Genomic DNA, 21,799 nt, shown 5'->3' on the forward strand with positions numbered 1-21,799 from the left:
ATCCTAGTATTACAAAATTCATTGATTTAAAAGAATGGAGTCTGAAGCTGGGCATGGTGGGGTGTGCCTTTAGTCCTGGCACTGGGGAGACAGGTGAATTTCTGTAAATTCAAGTTCAGTCTACATAAATGGATTGTGTGACAGCTACACAGAGAGGGCCTTATCTCAACACAAAGAGACATTAGAGCTACCTTAGAGATACACAGTGGTGTCAGCACACTGATGCTCTCGGGAAAGGAGAGGAAGTGCTCAGGTGGGGGCAGGTCGGGGAGCGTACACCACGCCCATGTCCACAAGCATGCCAGTGCTGCAGAGCCAGCGTCGCACACAAATTCAGTAAGAAATCGGGATCCCCTGAGAGGCCAGAAGGACGCATGAGTAATGTCTACAGATACATAGGAATGCATAAACCACAGACAACAAAAACAGATACACAGGCCAAGGAGAAACAACAGATACTACATACAAAAGCCAGAGAGCCACATGATCTAGATAACGCATAGAGCCCCACTTACATGCAACACACATTTAAACATATAACCTGCTGCTAAGACTGGGCATTGTCTCCCGCTGTCTGCCTGCCTGGGGCTCGGCTCCCATCTGAACCCATAGGACAAATTGACACAAGGTCCCAGGTAGAGATAGCTTGCAATCATCAGGGCTCACAATGGCACTCTGGAGCAGGAAATTCTACACAGGAAGACCCTAGAGATCTGTTGATTCAAGCCAGCTCTAATACACCTGCATATGCTAGGGCATAGGCTGTGCAGGTTCCAAGGCCCTTCTACGTCTGTTGCTCAGATGAGAACCCTACAGTCACACTGCGGACCAGTTGCTTCCCTTCCTGCCACCATCTGTCACTCTTATGCAGCTGACACAGGGGGCTAAACGACAAGCATCTGGCAGGCTAATTGTAGGCTTTTAAAGAAAATAGAAAAGCAAGGTCTTGGGGAGAAGTTTTGTATGATGATTGTGGACTTGGAAGCACAAAAATGGCCAGGTAGCTCAGAGCAGTGATGCCCCAGACACTCCAGGGGACTCAGGTCACAGGCAGGCCAGAGATCACTTATTATCAACTTGGATTAGCTGTAGAGTCTCTGTGCAAATGTTAGTGTCACACAGGGCCACTGCATCAGGAGAATGTACAAGATGTAGCATTCTTCCTACCCATGGGATGCTTCAGACCCATGGACATGCAGATGACAGATATGGGGTCTAGATTTAAACCTGTGCCCAAGTGCTAGCCCAGATATGCATGGCCTGACTCCAGTGCCAGCTGCTTCAACTCTCATGGTTCCGAGTACTGGCAGCAGGTTCTGGTACTGGAGCCCTCTATAAAGATGCCTTAGAGGGCTGGCGAGATGGCTCAGTGGGTAAGAGCACTGACTGCTCTACCGAAAGTCCTGAGTTCAAATCCCAGCAACCACATGGTGGCTAACAACCACTTGAAATGATATCTGACACCCTCTTCTGGTGAGTCTGAAGACAGCTACAGTGTACTTAATTATAATAATAAATAAATCTTTGGACGGGAGCAAGCAGGGATTGAGTGAGCGGGACCGACCAAAGAGAGAAGAGGGCCTAAAAATTCAATTCCCAACAACCACATGAAGGCTCACAACCATCTGTACAGCTACAGTGTACTCACATACATAAAATAGAATGAATAAATCTTAAAAAAAAAAAAAAAGATGGCTTAATTCCCAGTTTCCAACAAAGTCCTGGCCACAGAGCCATTTTCAGGAGCATGAGATCATTACACAGGGAAGGATGACAGAGAAGGCCTGTCCATCAAACTGGGGGCATCACAATCAGTCTCAAGGGCTGCTGTTCTCAGTGCTCAGGTGTGAACAAGGCTGCCCAAGTCCCACCATGAAAGATCCCTTTCGATGGCCACCTACAGGAGTCACCTCTCCAGGGTGTCCATAGCCCCTGTGATCAAAGGCCCAAATACTGGATATTTTCAGTCAAACCCGTGCTGGAAGTGGAGCAAGGTCTGATGAGCCTTGGCATTCTTACCTCAGGTGGACAATGGAAGAGATGAGGTTAGGGGAGTGGGAAATGCAGATGAAGAAGAGGCCAGGTCTCTCCTCCAGCCAAGGCAGGTAGCCCCACCTTGCTCTGGTCTCTGAAAGGTCTACTGAGCCTGAGCTGCTGGCCCAATTCTTCCTTGTTTTCTTTCCAGTGTCCAGGAATCCCAGGGTAGACACCAGGGTTGGGAGAGCTGCTCTGATAGGCCCCACTGGGTAACAAATGGGTTAACTACATACCCCCATAAAAAGCCACTGTGATTTAGAGAGTGAACTAGGCAGGCCCTAACTGGCAGTAAATCAGGGCTGCAGGGATGAGGCAGGCGGAGTCCCAGCCCCAGTCCTCCAATGAGCCAAAACGCCTATAAATCTGCAGGAATGGCTTTTATGAAGCTCTGGGATTTATGGTGTCATTAATGTTTCTCTCCATACTTAAGGGAAAATGAAGCAAGCCATGAGGAGGTGCAGGAGCTGCTCTGGTCAGTGCCAGGGCCACTCCACAAGCTCAGGTAGATGAGGGACTTGCCTGCACCTGAGATCATGCCCCTAGTGGACCTCACTGAGCATGTGTCAAGCCCCTCCGGTAGACGTGGGTATGCCTGCCCACACAAGATGTTTGCAGCCTGAGCTTGCTGAATGCCATACTGCCCCATCCCTATGAGGCTCTCCTTGGGCCACAAGTCCACCATTTGGGCACACATTCATCTCCCCACAGTTTCTGCACACAGTAGCTTTGGACCTCTCAGTTTCCAGCCTAAGCCCCAGCCCTTCAGGAGGCAGACGGGGCTGAGAGCTGGAATACGGCTGCTCGCATGCCACGGACTTCTCCCTAGCCAGACCCGCTCACCTCATTAGCAGATCTGGGCCCCCCACTTCCTGGCACCCTGCTCACCTTCACAGGGACCCACTTCAGATTCCTGGCCAAAGTCCTGGAGACTCTGTCTTAGGTATGTGTCCCAAGCTCAGTGCCTGCCAGGAAGCTGCTGAGGTCAGAACCAACCAGGATTCTAAAGGAGAAGATTCCAGGGTGGTGGGACCCTCTAGGCACTGGAGCTGTGAGAAACCTTCAGCTGAAGGATGGCCCTGAGGCAAGGACAAGGACAACAAAGGGGGAGGGGCTGGAGACTTACTGAGTAGCCTCTCCCAGAAACCGCCTGTGCCGAGCTCTGTGGGAAAAGGAAAGAGACAGTCAATGGCAGGCTAGGCCACAGCCAGCGGCCCCAGCAGACAGGCAACAGACCCTAGGGCCAGTAAGGCCTCACTGGAGCCGGGGAACTGGGATAAGCATAGCCTTCTCCTGCACCAGAGAGCTTCTGGGGCCTCCTCTGAAGTAGTAGTCTCCCTTCTGATGTAGCCAGGCCAGCGGTTATGGCAACAGCTCTGAGTGGCCCTATAGGGATGCCCTTAGCCTATCCACAGCTCCCTTGGGACTAGGATGCTAACTAAAACTGTCCCCCAAAGTGCAGCAGGAAGACCCTTGGCTGATCTGTCACCACTTCTGCTGGAGCTTCTGGAGGAGTGTGATAGCATGGGCCCTAAAGGTCACGTGGCTTGAGGGTTAGCCAACAACCATAATGGAGGCTGGCGTGAGGACCCAGGAGCAGCTCAAGCTGCCAGGGATTCCATAGTTCCAAAGATAGGCCACAGAGTAGGTTCAATCGTGTGTGTGTGTGTGTGTGTGTGTGTGTGTGTGTGTGTGTGTGTGTGTGTGGTGTGTCTCAGGGTAGGGTGAGGGGGCAGGGCGCAGCGGGCAAGGAGAGGCTGAGCTCCTGCAGAGCGATAGTAGGGGTCAGGTGGCAGGAGGAACTTCATGATGACTGGTGAGACAATAAGATGGGGAAACAGAGTCAGCAAGGGGAAATGGAAGCTAGTAGGCCAAGCTACAATCCTCCCTTCCTTCAAAGCAACCAACCAATCACTGATATCCTTCCTATAGATCACTGACAAACCTACTCCCGTTTGGGTCCCACCTGCCAGCCCCAGGCAGCTGATAGGGTGGGGGTGGGGCATAATTGGTGAGTTCTCAGCTTCACATCGAGCTGTGTTCAGAATGCAGCTTCATTCATCCTGGGCCGCAATTAGAGTGCTAACTAGGGCAGCCCTGCGGCCCCAGACAATTACCAGCCTATTTTCCCATCTTGCGGCAACAAGATCAGGAGCCTGGCAATTATGCCTCCCTCTGCGGCAGCAGGCTGCACCCCCAATCCCCTATTTAAATGATAATGAGACACGGCTCATTCAATTTAGTCCTTCAAAAAAAAAAAGTACCACCCTGAGGCCACTTTGGGAGCTGGGCAGGGTTGGTGTCAGCAGCCATCTCCTGAGTCAGCACCCCACGGGTGGCCCTTCTGTTTCTACCCCAGTTCTTGAGTCATAGCCTATAACTCATTTCCAGTGAGCCTGATTGGCTCCAGCCTCCTTCCACCTGGCTTTGTGGCCGACTATCCCAGAGACCTAGTACCCAGGGTGCTCTCTCACCGCATATGCACCCCTACCCAGCACCTCCAGTCCAAAGTACCTCAGGGCCCACGCCAAGATGTGCAGCTGTCTGCTCTGCTTTGGGCGAGGTAGCACCTGGTGTTTCAGACATGGCATGCCACCTATGGATGGATTCAGACACATTTGTGGAATTGTGTCTACCCAGATATCACTGCAGAATGTTGGTGTAGCATCTGCCTGCCCTAGGGCACAAGGATGCCCACCTTAGGGTTACAGGGCTACTTCTCAGGCTGCTACACTCTGCACGATGAGATACTTAGTATTCCAGATGGGCTCCTGCCAGCTCCTAACTACTGCCCTTCGTTTAAACCTTCCTACTGCTGAGGTCCTACTTTGCTTTGCAGAAGGAAGACAAACTGCTAATTGCTCACAAGCAGCCTCCAAGTAAACTGCCAGGCATGGTCAGAGTCATGGGACACCTGCAGGGGGACACCAGGGTGTCAGTTGGGGGGGGTACTCACATCGCTTAGCTGCTCCCTCGAGCTGCTACGCTGAGAGCTGGAAGCTTCAAGGACACTGTCATCGTCACTGTTCCGGTCACCCCCTCTGGCCATTGTGACCTTCATCTGGGGACAGGGAGAAAAAGTCTCAGACAAACACGCACTGACCAACAAGACTTCCTGGCTAGGGTTATACCCTCCCCACAAACTGGAGCTGGTAGTTTCATTCCAGGGCTGGAAGTGGCAAGTGGGGCAGGAGGACATTTCCCCTTAACTTGAGGAAATGGGTCTGTCTGTTGGGAGAGTCGTCAAGAACAGAAAGATGTGGGGCCAGGTTTGCAAATTCAATACCAGACAGGACAGGAACGAAATGCCCCAAGGAGCCACACCATCACTGGCTCTTTGAAGCTACCCCAGGGGACTGAGAGACTAAACCAGGCCTGCTCTCCCTGTCCGCAGCCTGGCCTCTCTTCCTGCTGAGGCTATCTATCTATGCTGGGCTGGGCTGCCCTTCCTACACATTGCGACATTACACCCATGCACCCACAATGCCTCCTGCGGGAGTCACGGCAACTCCTTAGTATGTGATCTTGAGCTACTTCTTGGCCTCAATTTGCCAATTTGCAGGATGGAGCTGAAACACTGCGGTAGGCACAAGCAAACATCCCAGGGACTAGCTGACACTTGCTATAGTTAATGTCTTATACATTCTGAGACTGATGGCTGTTTGGAACAGCCCTTTGGACAACCTTAGTTTTCTTAGAGAAGGCTGGAACCAGATCTAGAACAAAGCGACAGATGATACCAGCACCAGCAGGAACACCCACCTACAACAGCTCATAGCATTCTGGGACTATTTGCAGAGGCCACCTTCCAGCCCCAAACATGATGACCTCATACTTCTGCCCAGTCCAGTTCTCTGGTCTGTTTAATGGGGAACACTCCTGGGTGCAGTGTTTGGCTAGCACTGGACAGTAGGGGGGCTATGTGAAAGCACATGAACATTCATCTTGCTTGCACCTGATACCTCTCCTGATCTTACATCCCAGAGCCACACTGGTATGGATTTGGTCAAAGTCCTTCGAATCCAGTCAGTCATTTCTCCATAAGCATGTGCCAGCCTTAGAGCCAGTTTAGCCCTGGAACTGCCAACTTCTCCCCAGCCCCGGACTCGCAGGGATCCACACGTCTTTCCTATGGGAGCTAATAGAGTACCAAGGCCAAGGCACTGCCTGGATGTTAATGCATGTTCACCCAGGCATACGTCTAAGGCCCCAGTGACGTGAACGCTGGTGGACTGCAGAGGAAATAGCCCAGCCTGAGGAGCTGGAGGTGATCCCAGTCACTGACTGAACTAACTCTATAGGGACTTTTCATTACTAGACCAAGTGAGAATCTACTGGTATCTCTGTCATCAGGTTGACTGCCGTGGGGGTGTTCTCTCTTCTGACCCATGGTGGGCAAAGACTCACTGGCAACTCGTGAGGGCTGAAATACACACCAATGCAGTTGGACTGTGAGGACGCTGGGCATGCTTTCTGCTTGACACATACCTACAGAAGCCATCTTTTCTCTAAGCCAAACTCTGGAGTGAGTACTGTACCCTAGGACTCTATGGTGGAACCCTGTAGGTGATGTGGGCTGTTAACCCCACTTCCTGCAGTTTTATAGAGCTGAGTCCTGTATTCTGGAAACCACTGCTGTCACAGACACATGGGACAGTTGTAACCAGGTGGATCCAAAACAGCGCCACCTGCTTGCCCTTTGGTGTTTCTGGTTTTTTACTCACTCTGAGGAAGTTTCCTATGAGCTATGCCAGAGGCAGGGAGATACCATGCTTCCATCTCCGGCATTTATGGAAGGATGAAATCAGTATACCTGGACCTCTGTCTGCCTGGAGTCAGAAAGTGGCTTGTTTTCGGGGGGAGGGGGGCAGGTGAGGATAGCTATACTCATACCTACTTTTAGGCCTTGTAGACCAGCCACCAGTCCATCCACTCACCCACCCAAATAACCAGCTCTACAAGCCAACGTGCCCTGAGCTCTTGTACACTGGGCCCTTCTGGACAACGGACAGACACACACCCCTCCATGCATGGGGCCTTCAAAATCATATGGCTCCCAGTTACTGTAAGGGGGAAAAAAAGCCAGCCTGAAAGCCAGCAGCACGTGCTAAGAGGGCAAACTGCAGAGAGAGGTAGGAGGGCCACCAAAGGGCTGCTCTATGGTGGGCAGTGTTCCATTTGTTCTGTGACACAACCACTCGGATGGACAAAGGTGGGCCAGTTTGTAGGCTCCCGTTTAGGAGGCTTCAGACATGGAACAGAGGTCAAGGCTGCTCCAATCATTTGAAGTTTGCTCCTGCAACACGTCTGGGTGACTATGGCCTACAGGCTCCTGTGCAACCTCAGTGGCCCAGGGGGTTTACAGGGAATGGCTGGAAGCCCAGTCTCAGGGAGGAACACAGGTACTGTGCGGACACACAGAGCTCCCTTACAAACCCATGGGCGGGCAGGTACTTCTGAGCAGTTCTCTTGGGCTTGGATGTCCGCCAACATGGAGTCCATGCAACTGCACATGCACCCCAGGGGGACACAGCCACATTCAGTCTCCACCTCTCTCCTTGTAGTCCTTTCTGGGTTTCTGAGGTCACCTCTGAGACCACAGTTATTTTACTAGTCTTATAGGCTGTCTATGTTGATGGAGCCTCATGTCTGGTCTTTCATCCAGCCTCATGTAGTATCTTAATTTATACACTATGTTGTGTATATATGCATGTGAGTATGCAGGCCACAGTGCGTATGTGGAACTTAGAGGACAACTTGTGGGAAATCACTTCTTTCCTTTCACCACGTGGGTTCCAGGAATTTGAGCACGAGTTGCCAGGTTTAGCAACAAGTACCTTTACCCACTGAGCCATCTCTCTGGTTTATAACTCTTTCCTTGATATTTGTTTATTTTTATTTTGTGTAGAGGTGTTTTGCCTACATGTATGTGTATGTACCATGTGCATGCATTGCTCACAGAGACCCAGAGGTCATCAGATCTCCTGGAACTGGAACTACAGATGTCTGTGAACAACCACCCAGGTGCTGGGAATTGAATCCAAGTCCTCTGGAAGAGCATTACAGTGCTTTTAACACTGAGCCACCTCTCTTGCTACAGGCTTTCATTGTTCTTGGTGGGACTCAGCCCTTGGCTCTGGGCTGTGCAGATCTATGAGGAAGTTGCAAGGAGAAAGAAGGCTTCCAGACAAGGGGGCAGGAGAGTTCCAGGAAGTGAAACATTAGTCTCTCCAGACAGAGAGAGCTCACAAGAGCTCAAAGAAAGGCCAATATTGTCCTGCTGGGTTCCCAAGCTAGATTACAATGCACTGATCTTGCAGCCTGGCATGTCCCAAGGTCCAGAAGTTTGGATGGAGTAGGCTGGTGAGCCAGGCTGCTTCCCCACCATCCAGCAGCCTCTGCCAGCATATGAAACACTCCCTCCTTCCTGGTGTAATTCTTTCTGGGTAGGCCATGGGACATAGAAACTACGATAAGCTGACAGAAACTTGAACCCAAACCTGTTCAGTGTTACTCGTGTGCACGTCACCGACTAGTCAGGCAGAGAAACTGAGGTACCACACATGTGATCAGTGGGTCCTTAAGTGGGGGAGTCCACTCCTTGGCACCAGTGCCTGCCAAAGGCTGAAATACACACAGGGCTTCAGCTGACACTGCTCGGGCAGACAGGAGGGCAGAGTGAAAAGAGTCCTAACTCACTCCAATGAGCAGGACCAAAGCAAGGGCAGTGTTGTGTGGTAAACAGGCTTTATTTCTGGTAACCCCCCCAGAAATGCCTGCCAATTTCCAGAGTTCCGCTAACCAGGGCAACCAGACTAGCAGGCTGAGAAAGGGCTCCAGCAGCCATCAACAGTGACTCTAGCAATTGCCTCCTTCCCCCTACTCAACACCAGGCTGCACGTGGAAGTCACTGCTTCCAGGGCTGGGGGCTAAGTGAACTGCTGTCCCAGGTAGGAAGCATGTGGTTTACTCTAGTACTTAGATACACTGAGGTTTTGGGTACAGAGCTAGCCTGTCCAAGGGTTGGGCCCTGAGCCATCCGTTGCTGAGCAGATGATGAAGGGCCCAGAAGTATCCCTTTTCACTTGTAGAAGTTAGAAAGTTGTCCATGAAATGCGTACTATCTAGTATACGCACCTCACCTGCTCCCCAGATACCTTCATGCTCTAGAACACTTCAAGGGGACACACAAAGGCCCACTGGACCCTGGAATCCCATTATTCAGGCTGAAAACACAAACAAGACCGTAGGAATAGCAACCCTGGTTAAGTACAGGACATAGCCTGGGTGGTATGCAGGAGTCTGATGAGTCCCATCATGCTGGAGTAGTCATAGGGAGACAGACACACCACCTCAACTGTTTCATACCCAGAGGAATGCTTTACTTGTGGCTTCCTACAGTCCACCTAACTTCAACACTTGAAAGAGGGAGACAAGGATAAGGCAGTTCACTTCCTGGACGGAGGATGAGGAGTATGGCTGCCTGGCTACTTTCTGCTATAATCCCTGGAAAATCCCTGCAAGGGGCAGCAGCTCCCTCAGGCATCAGACCCAGGATAGGCCAGAGAGGTGGAAGCATGGTCGGCTCCTCATTGTTCCATGTGAAGAGCCAGTGGGAGATACACTTGCAGCATGTCAACCTATATATACAGTGTATCCTGTATGCACAACATGCTATCCTATATATACAATGTATCCTGTATGCACAGCATGTCATCCTACATATACTGTGTATCGTGTATGGGCAGCATGCCAAATGAACACACCATGCCAAGCATGTAAGCATGTATGGTATTCCATGTATGTCATAAGTACATCTTGAATACATGGCATTCTATGTGCATAATACATCCTATGTGTACAGTGCACCCCATATGCACATTATACCATATGTACATGGTGTGTCCTGTACACACAGTGCATTCTCTATAGATGTTGCGCCCATGCTCTGGCCCTTCAGCAGTCACTCTATGCCTATTCTTTTTTTTTTTTTGGTTTTTTGAGACAGGGTTTTTCAGTATAGTCCTGGCTGTCCTGGAACTCACTTTGTAGACCAGGCTGGCCTGGAACTCAGAAATCCACCTGCCTCTGCCTCCCGAGTGCTGGGATTAAAGGCGTGCACCATCACGCCTGGTGTGCCTATTCTTTTTAGGGGACTGACCCCTGCTCCTACTGACCCATGGTCATCAGAAGGACTCTGAAGGCTACCCAGGGATAGACATCTTGAGTCTAAGCTTGGGTCTGACCCAAGTTACCCAAGTAACCGATACCCTCCTGGAGTGAGCTGTGCCAGGCAGTAAGTCTGACTCACTGGATCTCACAGTGCTGCAACCAGACTTCAGCAGAGCAAGACCATGCTGAATGAGGCTGAGCTGTGACTATCTCTGATACTCTCTTTTCCCCAGCCATAACCCTTACTCATTGTCAGGTCTGAGTCCTGACTTCCCATGTCTTCTGAGACCCTAGAACAGGTGCTGGCACAGCAAAAGACCTCAGCCAGCAAAGCAGGGAAACTCACCATTTCTGTTCTGCTGACTCCAAGCCAGATGGTCCCCTACCCCTGGCCAGCAGTACTCACTGAGCATTGCTGATTACACCCCACACTTCCCCTCCACAGGTACCTGGCTGTGGCTCTAGACCTGGCACTCCATATAGACCTCTCCCTTCAGAACTGAGCACTCATGTAAGCAAGCACCCCAGATCTGCCTGGCAAAGACACTCCATTTGCTTCTTCCCCCATTAGCACCATGGCTCAGTGGTTAAGGGCATACATTTCTTTTCTAGAGGTCCCAAGTTGAATTTCCAAGTGGTTTGCTATTGCTCCTCACTTTGTTGCAGTTACAGGCACAGTTCCACGCACCTGTGCTTTGGCTGATCATTTACTCACAACATGAGCCCAGATGGGGAAAGAAAGCACGAACCATATCTGTCTTAAAAAAGATATGTCTTTGCGTCTGCCGAGACAGGGATGATGGACAGCCCAGAGAAGGGTCACAGACACCAAGGGAAGAGAGTATTCATGGAAATGTGTTTGTTAGGCATGCAAGGCAGATCATGCCTCCTGGTGAAGGTGCTAGGAGATCCCTAGCTTTCCCACCGAGTAACACCTGGATGGAGAAAAATGGGCCTGGAACCAAGCTGGAGTTCACACTGGTCGTATGGGTGCCCACTATACAGTCTGGCACTGAAGTTCTGCTATGTCAGACACAGCCCAGAAAGGAGAAGCACTCTCATGGTTGTAATTAGCATTAGGGCTCCAACTGGGAAATTCCCTTTCAGTGAGCCCCTTATGTCAGCAAAGTTTCATATTCGTCTCCTCTGGGCTCAGTTGGGTTACCAAAAGCCCTGTCTGCTATTTCTAGAACTATACCATTTCTGTGTGTTGGCGGGTGGTTTAAAAGACTCATTGGGTTGCTATAGCTCCCTGCCGATCCCTGTGAAAGTAAAACAGGGCCATGGTGGGGTTTAATCCCTCAAGGCCCATGTGCTATAAAGGACACTTGCCAGCCTCTGGAACTGCTGGGACACAGTGGAAACCCTAGGAGTCACAGGTAAGAGACCAGACTGAGGATCTGAAACCATGAGCCCAAGTTTATCTTTCCCACATGCTGTTCACCTCAAGTATTCTGTCACCATATGTAAAGCTTACTAGTTAACAGGCTGCTGGCTGATTTCTCTCCCTAACTCACAGCGTGAGAGCTTGGTAGCAGGGAGTCTTCACCTCTGCCTGGCACAGTAGGCCCAATGGAAGGGAAGCTCGGGCAGTGTTTGGGATGATTGTGAACTGAGCGCAGGCCATCTTCAGGCTTCTCTACATCCTTCTAGGATGCAGACGGGTAAGTTCTGTGGTGAGGCAACACGTCCCGGCAAAGGCATGAGGAGTTAACAAGAGACAGAGACTAGCAGGGGTCTGGAGAGCTACGATGCCCTGCAGGAGCATGTGTCCAATGATCTGACTCCCTCTTACTAAGCCCCACTTTCTAGGGTTCAACTGTGTCCCAGCAGTGCCAAAGGCTGAGCCTTAGAACATGGGCCTTGAGGGATGTCCCAGATCTAAACCACAGCCTGGTCCCATTTCACTTCCATGGGGATCTGCATGGAGCTGTGGGGGCCCAGTGGAACTTCAGCAGCCTCCTCCCAGCCTGCCCTCTGGGTCCTGAATGCACCTCCTTACCCCAACCCCAAGGTACTTTTCCACAATGCTATGACACTTGAAACGGTCTGGTTTGGCCACAGCAGTGCTAAGGAAGGGGACTGGGTTTGCAGACGAGGACAAGATGAGCCTCCAGGGTCTGGGCCTCAAACCAGCCAAGTGGTATGAGAAGAAGAAACCACCAAAATCATAGTGAGAATGGTAACCATCACAATTCAGTTTGTCTTTTTATGTTTTTTGATGACAGGTCTCAAGCAGCCAAAGGTGGCCTTGAACTTACTATGTAGGTAAGGATGAATTACAGGGTACTGTCAACACACCCTGCTGACTTACTCTTTACCTCTCATTTCTACACCCTTAAGGTATATGTGATATTAGGAACATTCTTTCTTTATAGGGATAGAAACAGAGGCCTAGAAAGGGGAAGCTGCCGAGCTAGAAAAGGCTGTGTAGGGAATGTGATACCTTGTATGCATGCACGCATTGCCAAAAATAAAAAATATTAAAAAAACAACTTCCTACTATAATACACATGTACACACACACAGACAGTACTGGAGTATAAAAGGATCATCCAATCCCCAGGAAGGGAGCCATTTCTAGCTCACTGAACAATGGGAGAGCCACAGGTCTTAGGCCCTGCTGAGAAAGTAGCCTGGCAAAGGTGAACAGGCATGCAGCCATTGCAGAGCTGGCTTTCAGGAACAGGTCCACTTCCCAGTGCCTGAGGCGGCAGAAACTTCTGATCACAGTCATCAGCAGACACTGCCAGATGCCAGCTAAAGAAAGACAAAGCAAGTCAAACTCACCAGTCCTCTTGATAACCTTGAAGGTGGGCTGTTGTGAGCTAGTTTCACAGACTAGGAAAGGAACAGAACTGGCTTTCTGTGAGACAAGCTCACACCTCCTCAGTGGGATCGACCTTGCCCCCAACTGCTCAGAAAAACCTAAGCAAACCATGGCAGGCAATTGTAGCGAGACAGGCGCAGAAGAGCTCCTGGTCAGTAAGGATATATGGGCCTGGTTGGGGAAAGGTGGGCAAAGGGGTCAACACATAAGGACAGCTAGAAAAAAAAAAAAAAAACAACAAAACCCACAAAGATGAGTTAGCCCAAGGAAAGTCAGGTCCTGAGGGATTGCATACAACATACAGGAAGCTGGGGTAGAGGGAATACTCGCTCTAAAGACCCTGTCACACAGACCATACTTACAGGGAAACCCCACTGCTTACCTACCTACAGGCTAGTCAGAGTCTGTGGAGAGGCCAAGGGCATCACTATTGCCTGTGTTGGCCAGTCAGCAGTGGTACAGGGTACCACTATAAACAACAATCTGCCATACCCCTGCCTCAGCCCCCCAGCTGCTGAGGTCATAGGTATTTGCTATCAACACCCAGATTTGTATCAGTTTTGTGACTACATTTCTTGAGGAATTTATCTGTATCACTCAGTTGTTGACTTGGAATTAAACCCATTCCTGATCATCTATTTCATGTCTATGGCACCTAAGAAATGGCAGCGTGTGTTGTTTTTCTTGGTTAATTTAGCAAGGGATTTCTCGGCTTATTACTTGTCCAAGTTGCGTTCTATCGTCAGTTTTGGCACAACCTAGAATCACCTGGGAAGAGCTCTCAACTGAAGAAAAGGATAGATCAGCTTTGACTGTGTGGCCGACCATTCCCAGTACCCTGTGGGCCTGTCACTCACATTCAGCCCTGTGCTGTGTAGGAAAGCTTGCCGAGCATCAACAAGGAAGCAAGCCAACATGCAGCCTTCTCCCATGGCTCCCACCTCCAGGCTCCTGCCTTGAACTCCTCTCCTCACGACTTTCAATGACTGGAAGCATAGGCCTCATAGATTAACCAGGAAGTCTTTCCCCACAGCTGCTATCACTGGGTTATCTGAGACGTTGTAAGTGTCTGACTCTGCTAGCTCCCACACCCAATACATGTCTCCTGTATCCTCAGGCCCTGGGCTAGCTTTCTAACACTGTGTAGAAGCACAGATCTACACAAACACACAAATACATCTCAGTGATATTTTTAAAGACAAGGTCTAATATTAAGGCTGATCTCAAACTCATGATTCTTCCTCAGTCTCCCAATGCTAGGATCACAGGTGCGCACCAGTAATCCATTACTGATTACTTTCATAATTACATCTTAAAATGATAACACTTTACGTAAGCAAACTTAAATTTCTTTTCTTTTAAAAAGATTTACTTATTTATTTTATATATGAGTACACCATTGCTGTCTTCAGACACACGGGAAGCATCAGACCCCATTGCAGATGGTTGTGAGCCGCCATGTGGTTGCTGGGAACTGAACTCAGTACCTCTGGAAGAGCAGTCAGTGCTCTTAACCAATGAACCATCTCTCCACCCCAAGTAAGCAAATTTAAATGCTATCAATTATAAATCCCAGCATTTGGGAGGCAGAGGAAGGCAGAACTCTGAGTATAAGGCCAGCCTCTTCTACAGAAAAAAATTTCAGGACAGCCATGCTTACAAGGAAGAAAAGCTGCCTTGAAAAACAAAACTCCTCACTCTGATGGTCTGCTTTTGATGTGGCTTACTATATAATACATTTCGAATCCTTGTGGCCCACCAAGAGTGCTGCTGAGTCCAGGCCCTACTCAAACCTATCTATACCTAGTTCTCTAGAAACTGCCCAGGAGATCCTGTAGTGGGGCTGAAAAACTAGCTCCTGTGGACTCGTTTTTCATCTAGTGACAACAGTGGGGGCATCCACTTGTCACTTCCGCTTCAAGCCGAGGGCCACTTTGCCACTTGTGCACTGGGAATCTGAGCCCATCTGGGAGGGTTGACAGGCAGGTAGAGATCCCAGGTCAGGCCATGCCACTGGCTATTCCCAGGGGCAGGGGCAGACACCTCCTTTCACCAAGACATGCTGCTCCAAGACCCTGAGACATTATTCTTCTGTTTCTGGTCCGACCTCACTTCCTTTGCCAAGGTTTGGTTGCTCCCTCTGCCATATGCCCTTCTTCTAAGATTGCTAGTTTGTGGCCCCTGCAGGGTTATCAGCTGGAATTTGCTGGGACTAGTTTCTGGATGAAACCTGGTGAGCAGGTTGAGAAGACTGGTAACTTCATTTCACAGGCTGTGTTTCTAACATGAAGAGCAGGATGGACTAGCCTCTGCCTAGCTAGACAAACCTTTGCAGCCTTGCAAGGCAGGGTGGTGAGTCAGGTAAAACATACACGCATGCACTTGCAGGCTCATGCAAATGTCTTGGGGAGGTGATGTTCAAGGCAGCTTGTGCTTGCATTCTTCCCTCCTAGGCTGCCCCAATTCACATTCTGACTCAGCCATGGTAAAACCCAAGGATCATTCTACTTCCAGGCCCTACAAAGGGGCTACCTAGACTCCCAGGAGACTTACAACTACTCACGGGGCTCATCTTCCTGTTACACTCAGTGGGAACCCCATTGGCGTCTTCAGGCTTCCTTCTCCTTGGTTATGCTACCTCATTCACAGCTAAGGAAAGCTACACCGAACCTGGTGCAGAGGCCCTAGCAACAGTAAGATGATAATGGCCAATCAGATGATGGCACTGCTCCCAAGGTCCATTTCGAAAGGGTCTTCTAGATCCCACTCACGTCACCTCAACTAGGATGAGCCTACTGCCCCCTACAGCAGTCAGGACCCAAGCTTCCCTCCAGGGCCGCTCCAGGCAACCTCACCTCAGGGCCCATATACCCAGCTGCACATCCTAGCAGGCCCACATAGCCTTTGGTCAGACAGCTGAGTTAGCAACATTAGAATCTGACAGATCCAGAGGAGCCTGGATCTCCAGCTATTCAGAATTACATAGACCACAACAGCAGTTCCCCAAGACAGGTTCCAGAACGTGGCCCATGTGTGTGACCCTGCCATCGGGACCCTGGTGATGCTGCCCTCCCCGTGCTGGGCATATGCAGTCTTTAATGGTGTAAATGCATATATTTGAATGCAAGTCAGTGTCTGCCATGAAGGTCTGAGAGCAGCTCTCAGCAATCTGTTCTCTCCTGCCACCTTGTGGCATCTGGGGATGGGACCAGTGTACAAGCACCTCTACCTGCTAAGCTATTGTACCCTCTGGCCCACTGAGTTCAAGTAGTCTTCCTTATCAAATGCCCATGATGCCAAGCCCCAGTTCCCAGTCACAGAAACTCAGCTGGTCATGGCAACCTCAACCTTCTATGCTAACAACTGACCGGTCTTTCAACCCTGGACTAGGCTAAGAGGGCAGCAGAGGATGCTAAAAGGACTTTTTGGACCCAGGCAGGACAGAAGGACCTATGTAGATGTAGGATTTCCCTAGCCCTTGTAGGTCCAGGGCAATTTAACTCAGGCCCTAGGATCCTTGGACCACCCCATGCAACCAACCCTTCTCAATACACTGACATGGGTAGGTCTGGTTCAGAGGGACATGAATCCTGCCCTCAAGAGCTCTACCTAATTCAACATCCACCTCAATCCTCTATTGCCTACCTATGCCTGGGTCACGGCCAGGCCAGTGCCTTCCCAGACCCACAGGACCCTCTATCTAGCACTTAGTAAATGCAAAGTCAAATCTAGATACATAAAACCACTCAATGGAATAAATCATGGGGCACAGATTATCTATTTAAATAATAATAAAACACTAGTAATGTTATAAAAATGGCATGGCACTTTTTATTTTTACAATCAGAAAAATAAGTCCCAAATTCTCAGTTCAGAGGCTGTAGTTGAACAACAGAAAGGGGGGTAAACAGTCAGGGTAAGCAGGTACCAGGTAAGAATGGGGCCCTGGCCCGCTCAGCCCATAGAACCCCAGGTAGCCAGCACTGAAGTTCCAAGTCTAGTAGTGTCCTCTGCTCTGCTCACTTTCCCTTCAGGGGCTCAGTTTAGCCACTTGGACTCCAGTGCGGGGCTGCCCTGAGATGGGGCTGGGGCGGGGGTAAACAACCCCTGATCACAGGTAGTGTGGGCTGTGGGACAGGTGCAGGCCCAAAGATGTCTCTGTAGTAACAGGTGTCAAAATCAGGGCTGAACACTGTTATAATGGGAATAAAGAGTCCAGATAGGGGCTTCCAGTTGCCCTACCCTGCCTCTGGGGTGGAAGAAGAGCCCTGAGAGGTGGGGAAGCAGCCACTGAGTCACCACCCCGTCACATCTCTCATGTGGCTGGAGAATCTTCAAGTAGACACTAGCATCATCCCACAGCCAAGAAAGCTGTGACCTGAAACCTGGCCAACCAAATCCACAGTGTGGCCGAGTCACCTAAGCCACTGTGCTCAGGGCAGGGAATACTACATTGGTGGGAAGAGGCAGTGAGGGGGAGATGGGAGAGTGAGGCCTAGGCTGGCACTTCATCACACATGTCCACCACATACAGGCATACATATACACACCATTCACACCTGCACACATGCGTGAGAAACTCAGAGATGCAAAGACAGAGTTGGCAATAGAGGCACCGAAAGATGCTGAGGGATCCCAACAGCTCCAAGTCCTTAGGGTGGCTGTGTAACCTCTCCCAGGAGCTGTCCATCACAAAGCAGCGCATGTGAGGAGCACAGTAACACCAAGAGGCCTGATACCCATGGAGGGGACAGTGGGATGACATGGAGTTCATCTCTCCTTCTGATGAGATGGGCCCAATCAGCCAAAGTAGTCAGGAAACAGCCTTGGGGCAGTCTGGGAAACCATCTTAGGCTTAAAGAGAGCCGGTTCTCACTAGTGTGGTCCAACTGTAGCTTAACAAATTCACCCAGGAAGTTATCTACACAAGCCTCAGGCTCCAGGACTCACAGATGGGGCTTGGCGGGCCACCCCTGGGGCAGAGTGTCGAGTCCACTGTGACCTCATGGGCCTGAAGGGATGGCCCAATATTGAAGGCCGGGGATGACGAGCTGGCACCAGTCCCAGCAGGGACTGCCGTCTCAGCTGACAAAGGGGCCTCAGAAGAGGCTGGGGGGCCAGGCCTGGCTGTCCCAGAAGTGAAGGGCGATCAGGAAGAGGAAGTAACGGTTGGGGTTTTCGAGGCTGGTCTGGACCCAGAAGTGACCGCAGGCGTTTCTTTGGGCCCATGAGGGGCTGTTTGGGTATGTGGGATTGCTCTGGGCTAAGACGAGGGCACTTCTGCTGTCGTGACTGTCTAGAGCTCAGCAGGGCAGGCTTGGGAGGGCTAGTTTGTTCTGGGCCTTCAACTAACTGGTGAGGCTGCTTGGGGCCCACTGATGACTGTTGAGAGCAGCTAGGCTGGCCCAGGAAGGATCTATGGGGCTGGTTCTGCTGACGTGAGGCCAAGAGTGCCCGCTGGGGGCAACAGCACTGGCCTGAAAGGCAGCTGGTGGGACGACGGCGTGGTTGCGAGGTGAGAGTCCGAGGGCACTGATGACACCGGACTAGCAGAGACTGTGGGGGCTGGCAGTGCTGTCCTGTGGTAGCCCTACAGGGCTGGTCACAAGGACACAGTGTGGTCCATGACCGCAAAGGTTGGCAACGGTGCCAAACGGTCAGTAGAGACCGGCAGAGGTGACACGAGGTCAACAGGGACCGGAGTGGGCGGTAGCGATGCCATGGAGTCTGGATGGACCGCAGGCGCTGCCTGGAGCCTGGAAGCGCCAAGAGAGGCGTGCGGGGCTGAGCCAGGCGTGAGCGCTGGGGCTGGCTGAGCTGATCTGGGGCCGGAAGCAGAAGCTGGGGACGATGGTGCTGACCAGGGCCCAGAAGTGGGCGCCGGGGCTGGCAGGGCTGTCTCAAGCCTAGAAGTGATCGATGGGGCCAAGCACGCTGACCCGGGGGCGGCCGCTGGGGCTGGCAGGGCTGCCCTGGGGCTGGGAGGGGCCCCTGGGGCTGGCTGGACTGGCTGGGCTGTTGCTGCTGCTGGTGCTGGGCCGGGCCGTTCTGGTGCCAGGGGCTGGCTGGGAGCGGCCCCCCTTCTGGGGAGCACACCTGCATGGAAGAAAGAGTATGTGTCCACCTGGGCAGGTGCGCCAGTGGACCCCCCATCCTGCCCAGGCCCAAGACATGCTATTCCCTCTCCAGAGCCCAATTCCCAAAGGAGCTCAGAGCAGAGGCTTAACTGCTGAGAAAACCCCTTTCTGTGAAGAGGGCACAGAAGCGAGGGTCCCCAGAAGAATGCAGCTGCAGCACTGAGCCATGACCCAGGACAGACCCATGCTCAGGCAGCCCAGCCCAGCTACCACCTGCTCTGACAGACCTCATCTGGGTAGGAACGCTCCTCCAGGGGGCCATCCTTTTCCTTGGTTTCTCCTCTCACTCCTGGACCACCAACCTGAAGCCTTTGGCTGAACATTCCCCTTTCTTAGCAGGAGCATGGTCCCCACATCCATTTACAGAGACACTCTAGATGTCTCCAGACACCTAGTCGGCGGAACCTGACGGACGCAGTGGGAAACGGGGCCGGCCTATCAGCTTGGCACTGTCACCCATCCTGGCCAGCACATACCCATGTACTCCTGGGGAGAAGCAATAGCACTGGCCAGGCAGGTCTTTCCAGCTGGGCAGACAGGTCCCCGAACCTCTGTGACCAGCCTGGCTCCTGTCTACCCCATACCCCAAGCCCAGCAACGATGGAGTGCATTGCCAGGCAGGCCAAACGCCGAAGGGTGGGGGTCCAGGTTTGTGTTTGGTCCTGGTGCAGATCCCACAACTGCAGAGGTCTTAATAAGGAAGGGCACAGAATGCTCACCTGTTTGGAGGGCTGCAAAGGGACCTTCCTAGTCCCTTCATCACAAGAGGGCTCCGCATCCTGCCCTGGATTGCCCACCTCCAGGGGCTGCCTGTTCTCACTCAGCTCTGCAGATGGACAGTTTTCTGACTCTCGGGGCTTCTTCACGAGGCGTTGATCCCATTTCTCCTTCCGCTCATGTGGCTTCAGAGCCATATCCTTCTGCAGAGGGAAAAGGAAATGCCCATCAACCTGTGGGAACATCCTAGGACACCATGGAAAGGCCATGTTTAAAGGAGAATGGACGAGTATGGGTAGATGATGTATGACGCCCTAAGTCCCTAAGTTCCCAGGGTCTAGTATACAGCACTGTAGGATATTCACTTTTGGCATACCTCTCTGAGGTGACATGTTGGCCTGGGGCTCATCAGGTGATACCCAGGAAATGCCCCCTGGCAACATCAAACTCCCCACAGGAAGTTACCCTCCCAGGTGACGTGATCCCAATTCCCTACAATTCATCCCAGCTGACATACTTTATTCCTAGGTGTCTTGTCAATTATCCTCAGATTCTTAAGGTCATGATGGTCATCTGGCCTGTCTCTGAGGCCCCCACTTCTGCAGCAACGACCAGCACTGATCCCAAATGGTGGTGCAGAGGTGAGGTAAACACTGACATGTACTCGCCCAAAAGCAGTGCCAGTGAAGAGGTCTACAGAAAAACACAGCTTCCCAGAAAATAGAAAGTCTGTATGTAGTCATGCCTCTGTATGTAGTCATGCCTCCTATTCCCAGAGATAGAAGAGTTGAGTCTCCTGGCTTGCCTCCCTGCCTTGGACAGGTTGGGCCTGAGTATAAGGACCTCCTGGCAGTATACACAAGTATTTGCAGGTCCTGACCTCATTGTCCTCTCACTGAAGTCACCTTCCCACAAGGGTCCTGGGCTGTCAAACTGTCCTGCTGCTAAGGGCTAAGATGTACAAAAAAAAAGGAAAGATTTACAGACTTTGATGTTATAGGTGACATGGTGCTCTCTTTAGGGTGTAGTAGACCCAAAGTGTAAACAAACTGAGGTTAACTTAACTGATACTAAGCAATAACAGTCTGACTAGGACGCCAGTCAGGAGGCAAGCCCTGACTTCCCAAAAACCAGGAAGGCAGAAGAAAAGAAATATCAAGAGAGGGATGCTGACAGCCATGTGGTTGCAGAACTGGGCCCCTGCCTCAGGTTTAAATTGACTATCCTCCCTCTGCATCTATTTGGCACTTTGCCTTTTTTTTTTTTTTTTTTTGGTTTTTCGAAACAGAGTTTCTCTCTGTAGCTCTGGCTGTCCTGGAACTCTGTAGACCAAGCTGGCCTCGAACTCAGAAATCTGCCTGCCTCTGACTTCCAAGTGCTGGGATCAAAGGAATGGGCCACCACTGCCTGGCTGGTACTTTTCTTTTTAAAAAGACAAGACTCCACTGGCCCCTCCAATTCAGCTGGTAAACTCTATGGTCTAATCTCACACATGGGATTGTTTTATTGGTCATCTATCCCCTTTAGCCTAGGGAAGGGCTGATGAGTGACAGCAGCCAGACCCTTCCCTAAGAGAAGAGACCTTCTAATTTTCCTTCATGAATATGTATGTACCCTAGCCAGAAGGAACAAAGATAACTCAAGAGGTACTAGAAGGGCTGTCACCAAACCTCAATTCTAAAACTCCAGGTTTAAACTCATTATCACCTGACATAGTAGGAGAGCACAGAAAGTGTAAGAGTTAAGCCTAGCAACGCACGCCTTTAATCCCAACACTAGGAGGCAGAGGCAGGTGGATTTTTTTGTGAGTTTGAGACCAGCCTGATTTACAGAGTGAGTTCCAGGAAACACTATCTCAGAAAAACAAAAACAAAACAAAAAGAGCACCATCTGGCCTACCTTGGGTCAT

General features: G+C 51.0%; 1 protein-coding gene across 9 annotated transcripts in view; it reads right to left on the reverse strand.

Annotated features, from left to right (window-relative positions):
- Window positions 1-21,799, reverse strand: part of Fbrsl1 (fibrosin like 1) — an 89,879-nt gene that overhangs the window by 54,316 nt on the left and 13,764 nt on the right. For 8 of the 9 annotated variants that reach the window (XM_085837022.1, XM_085837021.1, XM_085837020.1 and 5 more), the window contains exons 2-4: window positions 19,893-20,093; window positions 4,991-5,095; window positions 3,161-3,196 (exon numbers count right to left, since the gene is read on the reverse strand). In XM_085837022.1, coding sequence (XP_085693148.1) covers window positions 3,161-3,196; window positions 4,991-5,095; window positions 19,893-20,093 — 342 coding nt within the window. Of the gene's footprint in view, window positions 1-3,160; window positions 3,197-4,990; window positions 5,096-16,723; window positions 19,133-19,892; window positions 20,094-21,799 lie in introns of those variants that run through there. The other variant, XM_021162186.2, reaches the window with a different exon arrangement.

The sequence above is a fragment of the Mus caroli genome, unplaced genomic scaffold (assembly GCF_978045245.1).
Source record: "Mus caroli unplaced genomic scaffold, Mus_caroli_1 scaffold_4, whole genome shotgun sequence".
NCBI lineage: Eukaryota > Metazoa > Chordata > Mammalia > Rodentia > Muridae > Mus > Mus caroli.